The sequence below is a fragment of the Crocuta crocuta genome, unplaced genomic scaffold (assembly GCF_008692635.1).
Source record: "Crocuta crocuta isolate KB4526 unplaced genomic scaffold, BGI_CrCroc_1.0 scaffold388, whole genome shotgun sequence".
Taxonomy (NCBI): domain Eukaryota; kingdom Metazoa; phylum Chordata; class Mammalia; order Carnivora; family Hyaenidae; genus Crocuta; species Crocuta crocuta.
The window spans coordinates 619960-637252 of NW_027528867.1; the positions used below are offsets into that span (position 1 = coordinate 619960).

The 17293-nt window shown below is 42.8% G+C and overlaps 1 protein-coding gene across 1 annotated transcript in view; it reads right to left on the reverse strand.

Moving 5' to 3' along the window:
* HYDIN (HYDIN axonemal central pair apparatus protein) overlaps positions 1-17293 on the reverse strand; it is a 334542-nt gene that overhangs the window by 128895 nt on the left and 188354 nt on the right. The window contains exons 23-26 of the mRNA XM_077756337.1: positions 4809-4946; positions 4026-4107; positions 994-1113; positions 481-690 (exon numbers count right to left, since the gene is read on the reverse strand). Of these exons, the coding sequence (XP_077612463.1) occupies positions 481-690; positions 994-1113; positions 4026-4107; positions 4809-4946 (550 nt within the window). The remainder of the gene's footprint in view (positions 1-480; positions 691-993; positions 1114-4025; positions 4108-4808; positions 4947-17293) is intronic.

Sequence of the window (17293 nt, forward strand, 5' to 3'; positions counted from 1 at the left end):
ATATCTTAGTAATGGCTTGATGAACCCCTGGACAACCACAGTGGCCATGGGAAGGGAAAACTTACACAGAGGGATCCTGCTTGATGAATCAGTTAACCTGGATGCTTGTAGGATGTGGGGATGTGAAAGGGAGGGTGTGGTGGAAAATGCTTGGAGACTAAACTCAAGGTACTGAGAAGGTGGTGGTGCTATTGAAGAAACAGGAAAGGTTGATATGGGCTTCTGGATTGAGAAGGAAGATGCAAGTTTTACTATCTAACATGCTGAATTTCAGGAGACAGTGAAAAAGTGAAAAAGCAAGTGAAAAAGTCTGGCAGATAGTTGGCAGTAGGATGATTAGGGTTAGAGAGGCGGATCAGGGATCAGCGTTAGGGGTGGTGCTGAGATTGTGATGATCTGGGGCTCTAGGACACGTTACAGCACAGGACCATATGTGTTTAAGGCAAAACCAGGAAATCTTCTCCCTGTTGTGGGCAATACCTGTAATCCATAGTTAATATCCTTGGTGTCAAAGAAGTAGTTGACCAGGGATGCCTCTCCCCGCAGCATTATCTCATAGGTAGGCCCTCCTTCCACTTCACACAGGGCTTTAGCCTGTGCAATGATGTCACAGTGTCCGTAGAAGGTGAATGATATCTGGTGGTTACTATGCGGCTGCAGCACTCCGTACAGGGGCAGAATATCAAACACCTGCAGAGAAAATCATTCTGTAGGAGAGCCTCATCGAGATGAAGGTGCTGCAGAGGGTAGCTTAAACTGAATAAATTTAAATTTATTTAAACTTAAAACTGAATAAATTCAGTCAATTTATAGATTAATTCCTGACTTTAACTTGTTTGACTCATGAAAGGCACTTATCCCAGCACGCTGGACATATATGATGGTAATGAGGGGAAGAGTGGCCCAGCAGGATTTAGATTTCTAACCTGGGGCAGGTGCTAAGTGAGAAGAGTTGGTATTATCTGACTTTAGGGCCCATGAGGTGTTACTTACTTCTTCTACCCCGATGGGAAGCATTTCTTCCCGTTCAAAGCTCCATGGGGGTTCCTGAAACTCCACCTGGTTCTGGTTTGGGTCTATTCTTTCTGTTTCAGCAGAATTAAGTTTTAATTCCTAGAAATCAGAGGCAGGAGGAAAAACCAGCAAGCATTCACAACGAGTTATCAATGTGCTCCTCCCCACCAGGGACAGAAAATGGATGTAAGTTGTCTATACTTTTAAAATAGTACATTTCTTTTTCTTATGGCAATAACTGGACAAATATATATGTACAAGGATGTTTTCTGCAGCATTACTTATAGCAGCAAAACTTTGGAAGCAAACTAAATGCCTAGCAATAGGAGAGCACTTTAAATGGAGTGTGTGTAGAGAGCATCTGGGTGACTCAGTCCACTAAGTGCCAACTCTTGGTTTTGGCTCGGGTCATAGTCTCTGCTTTTGTGAGTCTGAGCCCTGCATTGGGCTCCACACTGGTGGTGCTGAGCCTGCTTGGGATTTCTCTCTCTCTCTCTCAAAATAAATAAACTTAAATAAATAAATAAATAAATGGAGTGTGTGTCACTCCTCTGTCCATGGAGGATGGGGCAGCATATATATATTTAGGGATCGAGAATCATATGTGCAACATATTATTGAGTGAAAAAGCACTTCCATTTATGTAAAATGACATATGCCCATGTATCACACCTGAAGGTATAAGTGTGTATAAATTCAGAGCTTTGTGTATGCAAATAGAGTTACTGGGAGGTTGTTTGCTAAAATTTCAGTGGCTCTTTTTCATAAATAGTGGGATTTTGAGGATTTTTGCTTTCATTTTTCTGTATTCTTTAAAAATATTTTTTTTAATGTTTATTTTTGAGAGACAGAGATAGAGCATGAGTGGGGGAGGAGCAGAGAGAGAGGGAGACACAGAATTCGAAGTAGGCTCCATGCTCTGAGTTGTCAGCACAGAGCCTGATGCGGGGCTCAAACTCATGAACTGTGAGATCATGACCTGAGTCGAAGAGGGAGGCTTAACTGACTGAGCCACCCATGCGCCCCTCATTTTTCTCTATTCTTGACTCTTCTATGACAAGCTTCTTTGAAAACAGAAAAAGAAAATTAAGATTTAAAGGTATTTTATATACATACATATACTATTTAAAAATTGGAAAATATAGAAAGCTTCAAAGAGAAATACAAATAAATTACTAAGTTATACTACACACACACACACATCTGTGTGTCTGTACAATGTGTTTATATAAGGGTATGTATTTGTATTTTGATATTTCAATTGATATGAATGCTGCCTTTCCATAAATATTCTTCACAAGCATTATCTAAAATACTTTTAAAAAACAGAACATGTAGCTGACAGATACATGAAAAGATGCTCAACATCAACTATGCAGACCCAAACCACAATGAGCTATCCCCTCACACCTGTTAGAATGGCTAAAATAAAAAACATAAGCAACCACAGGTGTTGGCGAGGATGTGGAGAAAAAGGAACCCTCATGCACTGTCAGTGGGAGTGCAAAATGGCATAAACACTGTGGAAAACAGTGTGGAGGTTCCTCAAAAAATTAACAATAGAATTATCATATAATCCAGTAATTCCACTACTCAGTATGTACCCAAAGAATATGAAAACATTAATTTCAAAGGATGTATGCACCCCCTATGTTTATTGCAGCATTATTTATAAAAGCCAAATTATGGAAACAGACCAAGTGTCCACTGATAGATGAATGAATAAAGAGGTGGTATACACATACAATAGAATATTCAGCCAAAGAAAAGAATGAAATCTTGCCATTTGCAACAACATGGATGGACCTAGAAAGTATAATGCTGAGATAAGTCAGTCAGAGGATGACAAATACCATATGATCTCACTCATACATGGAATTTAAGAAAAAAGCAAATGAACAAAGAAAAAGAAGAGACAAGCCAAAAACAGACTCTTAAGTATAGAGGACAAACAGATGGTTACCAGAGGGGAAGTGGGTAGAGAGATGGGTGAAATAGGGGATAGTGATTAAGAGTACACTTATTGTGATGAGCCCTAAGTAAAATATACAGACTTGTTGAATCACTATATTGTAGACCCGAAACTAATATAACACCGTACATTAACTATACTAGATTAAAATAAAATACAATAATAAATATAGAACATTTGTTTTTTAATTAATATATCGGAGATTGCTTTAAATCAGTGTTATAGAACTTCCTTATTTTTTTAAGAAAAGATTTTATAGTATTGCTTTGTGCAGACACAAGTCAGCCTCCTATTGGTGGAGTCAAGTTGTTTCCAATTTTTCTTGCCTTTACCAACAAAGCTGAAGTGTGCAAGGAGAGTCCGTGTCTATGTACATGTAAAGGCAAATCTGGATGATAGTATCCTAGCAGAGGAAATGTGCATTAAATTCTGATATACTCCCCAAATTATATGCCACAGAGGCTATGCCAATTCATAGTCCTACCTACAAAGTATAAAATGCTTGCTTACCCCCTGCTCTGCCACCACTGAGACAAACCCTGTTTTAAAAGATTGTATATTGTCATGGATATACAGTAATTTATTTTCCCAAAATTTTCTGCTATTTCTAAAGTGCTGTGGCAAACATCTTTGTACATAAATTTTTAAATCTCCAGTGATTTCCTTAGGCCATCCTTCTAGGAGAAAAATTTAAGGATATGAATTTTTAAATTGTCTTGATCTCCCCTTTGTTTTACTATGGAATTATGGAGGAAAATCTTTCTCCTTTTGTATCCTCTATCTGGGGGCTGGGAAGAGCACCAAGGTTTAGAGGTAAATGGCTTTTTCATTATGGAGAAAAATCTATGTGGTGAGATGTATGGCTCTCACTGGGGTGTTGGCTCTGCGGGTGTTTGCTTGGGAAGTGACCTGGATAAAGTTCCATAGTCTCATCCCACCCAAACTCCAGCCTTGCACTTGTCACTGCCCCTGGCTCTGTTTTTGTTTTAAAGGAAGGACTCTTGGCTTGCTAACCCATCCCATGGAGGGGAAACCATACGTCGGAGATGATCACGATGGGTGTTTGTGCTTTTTTGTGTTGTCTTTCTTCAGGCCCGACATCTTCATCCACGAGGATAGTCCTGGGGAGTTGAACAAAATGTGGAGAGTCACTCATTTGGCACCCGTCCCAACATAGCCTTCAGTTATATCATTGCTCCATTTCCTCTCTTCCTCTACTGTATCCCAAAGGATAAGTGGGATTCTCACTCAAAGCATGCTTTTTTCACGAGGTCAACTGGTCAGTGTTCTGTTACTCCCTGTCCCCAAACATGGAGTCTAGGGCATCAGGCCAGTCAATCTTCCACAGACTCTAACCATGCTTTCCTGGCCTACCAAGCCCATGTCCAATTACAAAAAGGTCTGGGAAGCTCTAGCAATGCTTCAGACAATTTTCTGTGTCCCCAATGCTCAATGTTAAGTTTTATTATTCATTAAAGCATTTCATTGTGAGGATATACTATTTGGCCAATTGTCATATCCTTTTCTGCTTGCTACCCTTGACCTGACCCTGGCTGTTGACCCTGGACAGATGAAGAGGGTTATGTGATAGGAAGGGCTTAGTCCTCCAGGAATCAGGAGGCTATCACCTCTGAGAATATAGATGCTTTTCAACTCTATTCCAGATGCACAGTCCAGGGCCCCACACATACAAGTCATGCACTAAACTGTTGACTAGTGAGCTATTGGAGGAATAAATAAGGGATGGGCTTGATAATGTAAGTCAGTGTAGAGAAAAAAACTTATTTTAAAAAATCCGTTCTGGTCTTGCATTTGCACTTACTTAACAAAACCATTTAGCTCCATTTCGGGAGACTCTGTTACTGGCACTGCTGGAGAGCTGGCAGAAGCCGAGGTCGCTGGGATGGAATCCACCTGGGACAGGGGGGCACTGTCGGGCTTCCTTGGCCATGGCTCAAACCTACAAAAGCAGGGTGGATGCAGTCACACATCAGCTTTTGCAAATTGGTGCTCAGTGGGCTCTCAGCTTCTAAGGCTAAGCTCCAAAGAAATCCTAGACCAGGCAGTCTAGAAGGACCTGCCCTACACTACCCCTTAGACTTACCTTGTTAAAATCTTAGGTTTCACTTTCTCCTAAAAAGTTTCCTCACCATTGTCTCCCAGGCTGGGTCTGGTGACTCTCCTCTGAGGGCCTATAGGCCCTGGGCTTCCTCTTCACACTTACTTTTCCTGTCCCTGCTAGACCGTGAGCTCCCTGAGGACCCGTACCTAATATGGTATCTAATACAGTGCCTGGCCCAGAGTAGGCACTCAGGCATGGTTATAAATGCATGAATGAATGCCTGGGGATCCTGGGCCCAGGTAACTAACCAGAAAGCAGGGCCAGTACTAGGGCACCAGACAAATACTCCTCTGCTTTATATTACTGTGGATTAGATAAGCCTATAGTTTCATACAAATGGAATCATAAATATGTACTCTTGTGTCTAACTCTTTTTGATCAGCATGTTTTTAGATTCATCTATGTTTTTTCAAGGAGCATTAAGTAGTCTCATCTATTTATTTATTTATTTTTTTATCACTGAGCAGTATTCTATAGTATGGATGACTAATATGTTTATCCATCTTCTTGTTGATGGACAACGTGGCTGTTTCCAGCTTTTAATACATGAATACAGTTGCTAAGAACATTTGTGTACAAGTCTTTGCGTAGATGTATTTCTTCATTCCTCCTGAGCCAATTCCTGGGAAAAGAACTGCTTATTTATATGTATGTTTAAAATTATAGGAAACTGCCACACAGTCTTCCAAAGTGGTTTTACTGCATTTAACACTCTCTTCACAGTGAAGGTGAGAGCTCCAGAGGGCCCATATCCTCATGCACACTTGGTATTCAGTCTCTTAAATTTCAAGTTTGAACTATTCAAGCATGTCATTCACTAATAGGTTTAAGGGAAAATCATATATCATTGCTATAAATTAAAACCCAGTTTTATCCACCATATTTAGAAAAATCAATGTTAGGGGGGAGGGGAGGATGGGCATGGAGGAGGACACTTGTGGGGATGAGCACTGAGTGTTATGTGGAAACTAATTTGACAATTAACTATTTGTAAAAAAAAAAAAAAGAAAGAAAAATCAATGTTATTGTTTTCTCACCCGGTGAGGGCTCTGAGCTGAGCCCTGCTTGCTCTTTTTAAGAAGAGAGATCAGTCCAATTTCCCCTTGGGAAAACAATAGGCTAACACCTCATGATAGAACTGTGAGTACTTGGAGGACAGATCTAAGAGGTTCCCTCTTTACAGCCCCTCATTGCTGAGGGTCTTCTATGCAGAGCATGAGCTCAATATATGTCTGACTGAATGGACAGATGGATAGATGGATGGATGAATGGATGGCTGAATGAGAACAGATAAGCAGCGCACAGGATAATTGAGCTATTTTGTGTGTTTTGTGCTGGTCTCAGCCTATCAATAACCAGTGTTGTGGTTGGACCAGGCCTTGTGGTTCTTATTATGACTGGAAGATGCCCTTAGGCAACAACCATCAGGAAACTTTGAGAAAATAAAAGATTATTAGTTATAGGAACTGGAAATTACACAGCACACCTGAGGCCACACAGGGTAGAAAGAGCATGGGCCTAGGTTTTGCTTTTATTGGGGTGGAGCGGGGAGAGCTAGGGTTTCTGAGGCTCACTCCGTACTGGTGAACTTAAAATTTAAGAACAGGAATTTAAAATGGGGGAAGAGACAAGTGGCCCAAATGGTTTATTGTCAAGTTGGTTTCCATATAACACCCAGTGCTCATCCCAACAAGTGCCTTCCTCCATGCACATCACTCCCCTTCCCTTCTCCCCCACCCCCATCAGCCCTCAGTTTGTTCTGAGCATTCAAGAGTCTCTCATGGTTTGCCTCCCTCCCTCTCCCCAACTATTTTTCCCCTTCCCCTTGCCCATGGTCCTCCATTAAGTTCCTCCTACTCCACCTATACGTGCAAACCTATGGTATCTGTCCTTCTCTGCCTGACTTATTTCACTCAGCATAACACCCTCAAGGTCCATCCATGTTGCTACACATGGCCAGATTTCATTCTTTCTCATTGTCATGGAGTATTCCATTGTATAGATGAACCACATCTTCTTGATCCGTTCGTCAGTTGATGGACACTTAGTCATTTCAAAAGAGAAGGAGCCTCAGTGTGCCGAGGTGGTGGTCCACTCCCTATCTAGTTGTATGGCTGGCAAAGTGTTTATTTGAGATAGCTGCCTCTCAAATTGTGCCTCTTTGAAATGGATGCCTGGCAAGCAAAACTTAAGTGAAGCATTTACATTACAAAAAACAAAACAAAACAAAACACCACCTGCATCAGTCAGGGCTTACACTGCACCTCCACCTCAACTCCACCCCCACCCATCTCATTCCTTAAGACCTTGGAGAAGAGTGCAAATGCTCTTTTCGCTTTCTTACATGAGCTTCCATTTGGCTTATTCCAGGCCAGATTTCTCCAGTTGACAGAACCTCAGGTTGAAACCACACTATTTTGGCCTAAGGACCCATGTAGGGCTGAGTGCTGGGAAGCTCATTAAAATAAAGTTTCCTGAACCCCATTCCTGGGTAAATTCTGATTTGGCAGGACTCAGAGAGGGTCTGGGAATTAGATTTCTAAGCACCCTACCAGGTGATTCTAATATGCAGCCAGCTTTCGGACCCATGGTGAGTAGAAATGGCAACAAGATGGCTAAGGGTTGGAGCTGATAATTAATATGAGGCTATCACTCAGCCTCACCAGCGAGGGAAAGTGCCAATCAGCAGAGGATGATTCGGGGCACTCATTAAATCACCCCAGGTCAGCAGAGATGCCTGGGGAGAGTCTGTGGCAGTTGCCCCACACAATAGCACTCTCTCATCCAACATTTGCACACCCCTGGGATGTTGTGCTGAACAGAAAAAAAAGCATATGGGAATATCTGTAAAGGAAAAATTCAAAGCGGTAGAGCGCAGACCTGAGGCAAAACAACACCTCAGGTGATAATGATACCTGGACAATTGGAAGTGAGAGGTCTCTGGAAACAAAGGAGACTGGGAAGGCAGCCCCATTGCTAACAGACTGAGCCACAGGAGACAGTGAAACCTCTGTCATAAAGAAGGCTTTAACTTATCATTAAAATAAAAAAAAAATCTGTTCCAAAAAACTGAAATAGAATGTTGGCAGGGTTTTTTTTTCGATCAGATTTCATTTTACCCTTAGGAACAGATGATTGCTTTCCTGTTATGCTGACCGAAACAGGATTAGACTCAGTTATTTTTAAAAGAGAATACATAGCAAATAAGGAAAATCGATATTGCTCTGGTTCCAGAGCTACCCATATCAGAGTCGCTGAAGGAGACAGGAGAGAAACCCTGCCTTTAGCTGTGACAGATCGCATGAAGGCCAGACACGCTGCCCATCAGCCACACTGGTTTGGACTCAACAGCTTCCCTTGTCATGTTTTATTCTCCACTCCTGGGTGAGTTAGGATCAATACGCTTTTTTTGTGTTGCAAATTTAAAAAGTCCACCAGGCTTATCTGCTATCCTCCCTTCAATGGAAATAGGGCTGCATCATAATAATCTACCCCTGCCCCTCAACATGCTTGTGTTTCAGTTAAGATTTTGTGCTTGGTTCAGATGCTATTTGGAGATGGAATGGTGTATGCTGGCCACCTGCTGATGTCTGAGCAGGCAGCAGAGGTATCTGTGGGGGTGGGGGCAGCCTCATAGTAAACATACAATGACTTATAATTCAATGATTCACTGGACCTGGATTCTGTGTCCCTACAAAGGGTGAAAACCACCACTGCCTGGGAAAAAAGGTATGTTTTGTTTGGCTCTTATGCTGTTTAATATATATATTTAAATTATTGACTATAGCAGTTGCTGTTGGCACACTGTTTCGATCTCCGTCACCAGGATGATGCACCCCTCATTGGCTGCTGTGGGTGTTGGCTGCACCTTTCTCCAGCTGACTCCCTGCCAGTTGCCTCCCCTGCTCTGAGCTTCCCTGGAGGGTGTGCCCTTCCTCTCATTAGGATGTGAACTGCAGGCCAGGATGGCTAGATGAGGGTGAGGACTCTGAGTGGGACTAACTCTCAGGCAATTAATACTCCAGAGCTCCCCATGGGCTCAGGCAGATTCCCTAGTTCCCCCCCTTGCCCTATCTTGATTTTCTTACTCTCTTATAGATTCCCCACACCGAGAGCTCCATCGATAAATCACCTGCCCAAGAATCACCATCTCAGGCTCTGTTTCTAGGGAGACCACTGCAGCATTGTATGATTCCAAAGATAAGAAAGCCAAATCTTGTATCAAGGGACTCAGAGGTGAGTGGGTCAGAGTCAGAGACACAGGAATGAGTATGATTCAGGATACAAATGCTCCAAGAACAAGACATGCAGAGTGCAATAATGGTTCAGTTCAAGGCCAAGGGTCAGATGGCCCAGATTTGAACTCTGGCTTCCCCATTCACACACTATGTGACCTGGGTACAGTGTTAGTAGATAGAGCCCTCCTCATCTGATTGAGGCTCAGTATATGGAACAGACCCAGCAGGATGCCTGGGTCACGGTAAATGTCAAGTGCAGACGGAATGCTCTTGTGCTGGAGCTGGTGGCACACACTTTCCTTGTTGGACTTCAGATGAATTCCCTCCCTGCCTTCCTCACTCCCTTCCTCTTACTCCACTCCTCACAAACCTGCTCCAGATTAGATCGGCCCCTGTTTTCTGTTTCTAAATGGAGCAGATGATAATCACTGCTTTATATCAAGTTAAAAGTAGGCAAGCCCCTCTGGGCATAAATACAAAGTCCCAGGCACATTTCCTTATTTATTGCCTGGCTTTGTGATCTTACAGTTGCTGAACCTCCCACATTGGGAAGCAAACGACAGATGGGGCCTGGCTCAGTGCCTTCCCTGCCAGATCATTACAGTTCTGCCACAGGAGAAAGGGAAGCAAACTGCAGACACATACCCATCATGAAAAACAGCTTGCCTTAGCCCTTTGACTTTATTATGTCCCAGAAGGATTCGAACCGGTCACCTGTGCTAAGGGGAAAGTTGGTGGAACATAACTGAGAAACTGAAACTCAAGTTACTCAGAACTCAGGGAGTGAAATCATATTTTTATCAAAAGAATTTGCAATTGGAGCTTCTAGAACAGTGGTTCTCTCTGCAGCTGTGCATTGGAATCACCTGTGGAACTCTAAGAACAACTGATGCTTGAGTCCCAACTGCAGGGATTCTAATTTACTTGGAATCAGGATATTTTTTTTTCTTTCATAATTTATTGTCAAGTTGGTTTCCATATAACACTCAGTGCTCATCCCAACAAGTGCCCTCCTCCATGCCCATCAACCTCCTTCCCCTCTCCCCTACCCGCCTCAGCCCTCAGTTTGTTCTCAGCATTCAATAGTCTCTCATGGTTTGCCTCCCTCCATTTCCCCAACTATTTCCCCCCTTCTCCTCACCCATGGTCCTCCATTACATTTCTCCTGATCCACCTATAAGTGAAAACATATGGTATCTGTCTTCTCTGCCTGACTTATTTCGCTCAGCATAACACCCTCAAGTTCCATCCACGTTGCTACAAACGGCCAGATTTCATTCTTTCTCATTGCCTATAGTATTCCATTGTATAGATGAACCACATCTTCTTGATCCATCCATCAGTTGATGGACATTTAGGCATTTAGGCTCTTTCCATGATTTGGCGACTGTTGAGAGTGCTGCTATGAACATTGGGGTACATGTGCCCCTATACATCAGCACTCCTGTATCCCTTGGGTAAATTCCTAGCAGTGCTATTGCTAGGTCATAGGGGGGTTCTATTGTTAATTTTTTGAGGAACCTCCACACTGTTTTCCAGAGTGGCTGTAACAGTTTACATTCCCACCGACAGTGTAGGAGCATGCCCGTTTCTCCACATCCTCACCAGCAGGAATCAGGAATTTAAAAGCTTCCAACCTGATTTTAATGTGCTTTCAAGGCTGAGAACCATTGAATAAGAAGATGGTGACAAGAAGGTCAGGAAAAGTAGTGGTAAAACAAGAGCCCTGCTATGGTCTGAATGTTTGTGTCCCCCAGATTTCATATGTTGGGATCCTAACCCATTAAGGCAATGGTATGAGGAGGAGGGACCTTATGGTCTGAATGTTTGTGTCCCCCAGATTTCATATGTTGGGATCCTAACCCATTAAGGCAATGGTATGAGAAGGAGGGACCTTTGAGAGCTGATTAGGTCATGAGAGCTGAGCCCTCAAAACTGGGATCAGTGACCTTCTAAAGGAGAGCCCAGAGAGCTAGTTGGGCCCTTCCACTGTGAGTACACAGCAAAAAGACACCATCTTTGAACCATGAAGCAGTTCTCACCAGACACCAAGTCTGTCTCCACCATCATCTGGACTTCTCAGCCTCCGGAACTGTGAGAGATGGATGTGTGTTGCTTGTAAGCTGGCCCATCTGTGCTATTTTGTTACAGCTGTCCAAACAGACTAAAACAGGCCCTAATTAAATAACTGCAGCCAATACTACACATCCTCTCTACCAGGTACAGCATTAAACACTTAATAAGGACTGAGCTGCCTCACACGAGCAGGTGCCAGGATGGTCCTCAGTCTTCAGGTGACAAAACTGAAGCTCAGAAAGCTAGCAAGGGGCTGAGATCAGTTAGCCTGGGTCCAAAGCTAACACTCTCTTAATAGCTTTGCTGGACAGTCTACCTCATCAATAGGGGCTTCTCCTTGGATACTTCTGCTGTGCTGTGTCCATGGGAGTGACACACAAGCTTTTTCATTTTAAAAGTAACTGGAACCCACAACATACAATAAAGAACCTACAATATATTGTCTAGAACCTTCCTTTGGACTATGAGGGATCCATCACAATTGTAATCTAGGTAAGGAGAAGCAAGACACAGTTGACCTTGCCTTGAAGTGACTTCCAACAGAGAGTTTTGCTGCAAGGTGCATAGTGGAGGAATGTGCCCAGAATCTCCCTGAAGCTCTCCAGAGTGATTTCTGTGAGAAACGGCCACTTCTACAAAAGCTCCAGAAGGTGTCCCCACTGCTACATACTCTTCGAAAGGCTGAACAGGTAGGTAGGCTATGAAATCTCCCTTATAATCAGTTTCAAAGCCCTTTAGAAATACTTTCAAAACAGGATGGTTTTTTCAAGTTGATTTCTTTTAATGTCTGGTCTTCAGTAGATGTAGCTAGCTTTGGGGGATTTTAATTAATATGAACATGTAGATAAATCAAATAGACTCTTTTTAAGAATCAGATCACTAAGTGAACCTAGCAGACATAACCCTAACTCAGGATAGGTTCAAATATGCACTGATGCTTTCCACTGATTTCTTTAGAAGCCAGCTTAGCTCAGACTGAACATCTACGAGGCTGATGCCCTCCACTGGTACTGGAGGCACTGGGAAGATGCCTTAAAAAGGATGAATCTATAATAAGGTAGCTAGAGTTCTTCTGTAACAACATAAAAGCAGGATGAAAAGTTTCCTAACACCCAAAATTGAAATGAAAAACAGCTCAGTTCATTTCTCTATGGGATAACAGACATGGTATATCATGAAATTGGACTGACCCGTTGCAAACAGAAGGAGATGAGATGATCTCTAATGGTGATCACCTTTAAGTTAAATGTGAAAAGAGCAAAAGGCACATCCTCTTTAAAGGTCTCCTTCAGAGTTTTGGCCTTGATCTCTTGCAGGCCCACTACAAAGGCAGGAACTTGTTTCTGGAAGCCTAGACTTGAGAGATGGCTACAGTTCTCCCATCAGTCTGATCTAATGCCTAATCTGACCCCCTGGTCAGATAAATTAGCTGGCCCATGATAGGAGGAGAGAAGATTCTAGATGGATGGGCTGTGGAAAGCCTGATGAGGGAGGCCTGAGAGGCTTCTAGAGGCATCAGCATAGAGTATAAGCAGGTCAGCTGGAGGCTGACCTCACACTGTTCTCTTTCACAAAGGGCTTCAAATTTACTAAGAATGTTGTATTTATAAAGGATGCGATGTGACATTCATTTTATTATTATTTTTTTTTTTTTAATTTTTTTTTTAATGTTTTATTTATTTCTAGGAGAGAGATAGAGACAGCATGAGCAGGGGAGGGTCAGAGAGAGAGGGAGTCACAGACTGAAACAGGCTCCAGGCTCTGAGCTGGCAGTCAGCACAGAGCCCGACGCGGGGCTCGAACCCACGAACCGCGAGATCATGACCCAAGCGAAAGTCGGATGCTTAACCGACTAAGCCACCCAGGCGCCCCAATCATTTTATTATTATAAAATTTGGAAATTTGGCCACAGACGTGTACAAAGAAAAGCCACAAGGAGAAGACATTCATCTCCAAGCCAAGAAGAGGGCTTGGGACAGATTCTTCCCTCATGCTCCTTAGAAGGAACCAACCCTTTGATCTCAGGATTCTGGCTTCCAGAACTTTGAGAAAATACGTTTCTCTTGTTTAAGCCTCCCAGTCTGAGGTAAACTAGCAAACTAATATAATATAGGAAACTAATATAAACATTCAATGTTCCTTGGAACTTGTGGGAATTCCTGTTAGCTCATCCATCCTCGAAATTAAAAAAAATATGTATATATATATAGACACACACATACATATTTCCAATTCTATTTCTGGAGATGGAACTCTTTCCCTGACATTTGAAAACAAATTCCTTTTTCTTGGGTTAGGTGGCCACTTTCTTCTTTCTCAGCCTTCTTTGTTGAGTCCTCTAACTTTACCTACTCTTCAAAGTCCCCTTCTAGAAGCACAGAATGCTGACACGAGAAAGCACATTACCCTGATATCCCTAGCACCTCATCTGCAAAGTGAAAAGAACAAAGACTGAGGAAGACAAAACCACATATCCACCATACTTCTTGCATTGGACCAAAAAGAACTCAGATTTCCATCTTCCTATTTGCCATCCCCTATTCCTGCCAGAAGTTCTTAAATGAACAGAAGGGGCTAAGGGCCATCCAGTAATGCCCTTGAGAGGAGCTAAGTTTCTATTACAGAGATTTACAAATCTGTTACTTTAAAAAAAAAATCCATCCCTTAAATCCTGTTTACTGGAAACTATTTCTGTTGTTCACCTGGTGTCACGTAGCACCTTGCTACTCACCAGGTTATACTGAAGGAGCCCAATTAATTTTCTACGTTGATTCTTGCTCTATGGCCAGTGGGTGGGGATGGGGTTGGAGGGAGGGTGCATATTTACAGAGCTGTATTGTAATCTTGTTTAGACCCAGACTCTCTGTCTCCTTCTACCAGCAGATCTGGACTGTTTCTTTCCTCACCCATCAGCACTATCACTTATCTAGTTCCTTGAACTGAAAACCCAGGCACCAACCTTGATATACCCTTTTCTTTCCCCTCATATTCAGTCCCTCAGCAAGTCCCATTCGGTCCTCTTCTAAAATATCTCTCACCTGGCTACAGACCATGACAGTTCTCACATTACCATGGTCCTTGGGACAGCACCTTTATGCATTTAGTTCATTCTCAGAATCTCACTTGTCAGTTTCTCCTTTCCATTCTTTCTCCTCAAGCAAACCCAACAGCTATTCCAGTCCAAGTTGACTGCCGTCAAGCTCTGTTGTTACTTCTTGCTCAGGCCAACCTGATTCTTAGAGGCCATTAAGGTGTCCTTCAAACAGTTAAAAAATCAAAATGAAAGGTTTTAAAGAGAGGTTCTGCAATGATTCTCTGGTTATAAACTGTGAAGGAAGAGCCAGCTGAGTTTGGGGTCCTCACTTCTGAAGTGCAGGGAGGTGGCTGGACCCCACAAGCTGCCTCTCCACTTTTCAGCACACGTTTTTTCACACATATGTCCCTTCAGAGCCTTTGATAGTGAGTGGGGATGAGTGTGTACAAGAATGAATCAGACAAATGCTAAAACCATGACCACGATGGGCCACTACCATCAACAATGGTTTATCAATTTGTATGGACAGGGATGGGTCTCATTTATCTCTGCAGTATCCATAGCACCTAGCACAACATTTGGATGGAGTATTCACAAAAGGTTAATTTAAATGAAAGATGGACATACAGTAATAAAATATATAGAAAAAGTTTCTTTCATACTTTAGCAGAAGGCAGTGGTTAATGCAGGGCTTTGCAGTCAGTGCACACGTGGCATGTTGGATCCACTGTGTGGGCTCAATTTCAAGGGGAGACATTAATACTTATGAGGTTTGTTGTAGGACATGAGCTAGGATACATAATGTGGTTAGAACTGTGCCCGGCTCATGATAAGCGTACAATTATGGTTATTTTTATGGTCAAAATTATAGAATCTTCCTCTCATGCTACTAATATTATCTCTTTATTGGAGATTTGGCCTTACACCATTGTTTACAGGAGATAATTCCTACTTGAGACATATTTTGCTCTGGGAAGCTGTTGAAAGGGGTTTTCTCATAGTAAAGATATGAATTTGTTCACTGTATTGGTGGTCTAATTCTAAGGTTTCAGAGATGGGGACACTGTCTTTCATATGAAAGATCAAAGCTGCAGAATCAGTAAATGTGAAGGTGCCCATGAACCTGGTGCTCTGCACTCCGCGGTCACAGGGTAGCGGTGCTGGGAATAGGTGCAAAGGTCTCATCAGTTGTTTTTCCAGTGTCTGAGGGGCCTATCAGCTTATCGTGTCCCTGGGGTACTGGTAAGGTCCCTTATTTCATAATTAGATGCCCATTTCTTTGGCTTGGGGTTTGCAAGAGAAACACACTGTTCTATCAGTCACTGTGCTGGGCATCTTTGCTCTCTGCTACCTGGGATCCAGCCTCCCTTTCTCTGCTCAAGTGCCTTACATTTCCCTCTGGCAATTAGCCTATCTCTAACTTTCAGCCTAGTTCAGGGGAACACTGGGTTCCCCAGGCCTTAGTTGAGGAATGGACACAGGAACCAACCAAAGCCAGTGAGTTGCAGCAAAACACTTGCCAGGGCTTTTTCAGAGAAAAGCCTCTACCTCTTTCCCCGCGATGTGAACCTGGCATATGAAAGCTGGAGCTGGAGCTTCTGAGTCGTCTTGCAACAGTATGTGCAGAACCTGCCAGAGAATGGAGCCAACACAGCAGAGGGCAGAGGGAAGAGATAGTGGGGGAGATATGAGGCACAGGTGACACTGCCCGACCTTGGGTTGAGCTGTGCCTGAAGCCCATACTAGACACTTTGTGACATGAGCCAGTGCATTCTAGTTTTTTAAAATATAAGTTAGTTTGAGTCAAGTTTGCTATAAACTAGAACCAAAAAGTTCCTTATGGCATTAGAAAGTCATCAGTATTGAAAATCCATTTAAAAAAGCCATTTTGGCCTGGCAGAGAGTGAAGAGAGCATGAGAACTTGGTGCTGGCAGAGTCAGGGCATCTGGTAGGTTGACTGATGGGCATCTTCCACATGTCCCTGTTTGAAGCCCCACAACCTGGGAACATTTCCTTAAAGGGCAAAAGGGACTTTGCAGATGTAATTAAGTTAAGGTCTTGCAATGGAGGAGATGGATCTGGGCGAAGCCCATGAAATGTGGGTTTCCCTGTGTGCCTCTTCCACACAGATGTCATGAAGCATCATGTTCTCGACCAGCTGAGCAGTCATGTCGAAGAGACAGACCCAAGAAAGGGCACATTCTTGCAGTGCTAGAGGCTTCCTCATGACATGTGTACCTATACACGGCCTAGACTGTCATCTACCAAAGTCAGTCTCAAATCCAGCCATGCATCTGAACTCAGTGGATGAACAGTTTTCTAAGACAATGACCGGCTTTCCTCTTAGGGAGTGCTTTTTTAGCATACTTGCCCATTTTCTTTCGTTCTTTGTTCTTATATGTAACATGAGGGCCAACTTGGAAAAAAAAATGCTCAAACAAGAGATGCGTTAGATGGCCTAGTCAGAATTGCCTACAAAGTCACACACACACACACACACACGTGTGTGTGTGTGTACACATGTGTGCACACATGGCCCATATGTGTGTGTTGTGACAGGTAGGGATGTTGAGAGTGTCTGGGTGTCCTCTTATGCTGCTCTAATAGAAGAAAAAGAAAAGCCACTTTTATCCTTTGTTTCTTTTACTAACGGTAAGGCTTAAGAGAATTCTAATTGGAAAAGAAAGGTTAGTGTTGGTATATCTGATAAAAGTGACCTTTAGCCAATGAGTGGTTTAGTTTTCTTGGCGGTCTGTAGAGAAAGCCTGTCTGAAGGGCAAGTGGAATTTTTTTTTTTTTTTTTTTTGGTACCCAAGGTGACATTTATTCCTTGAAC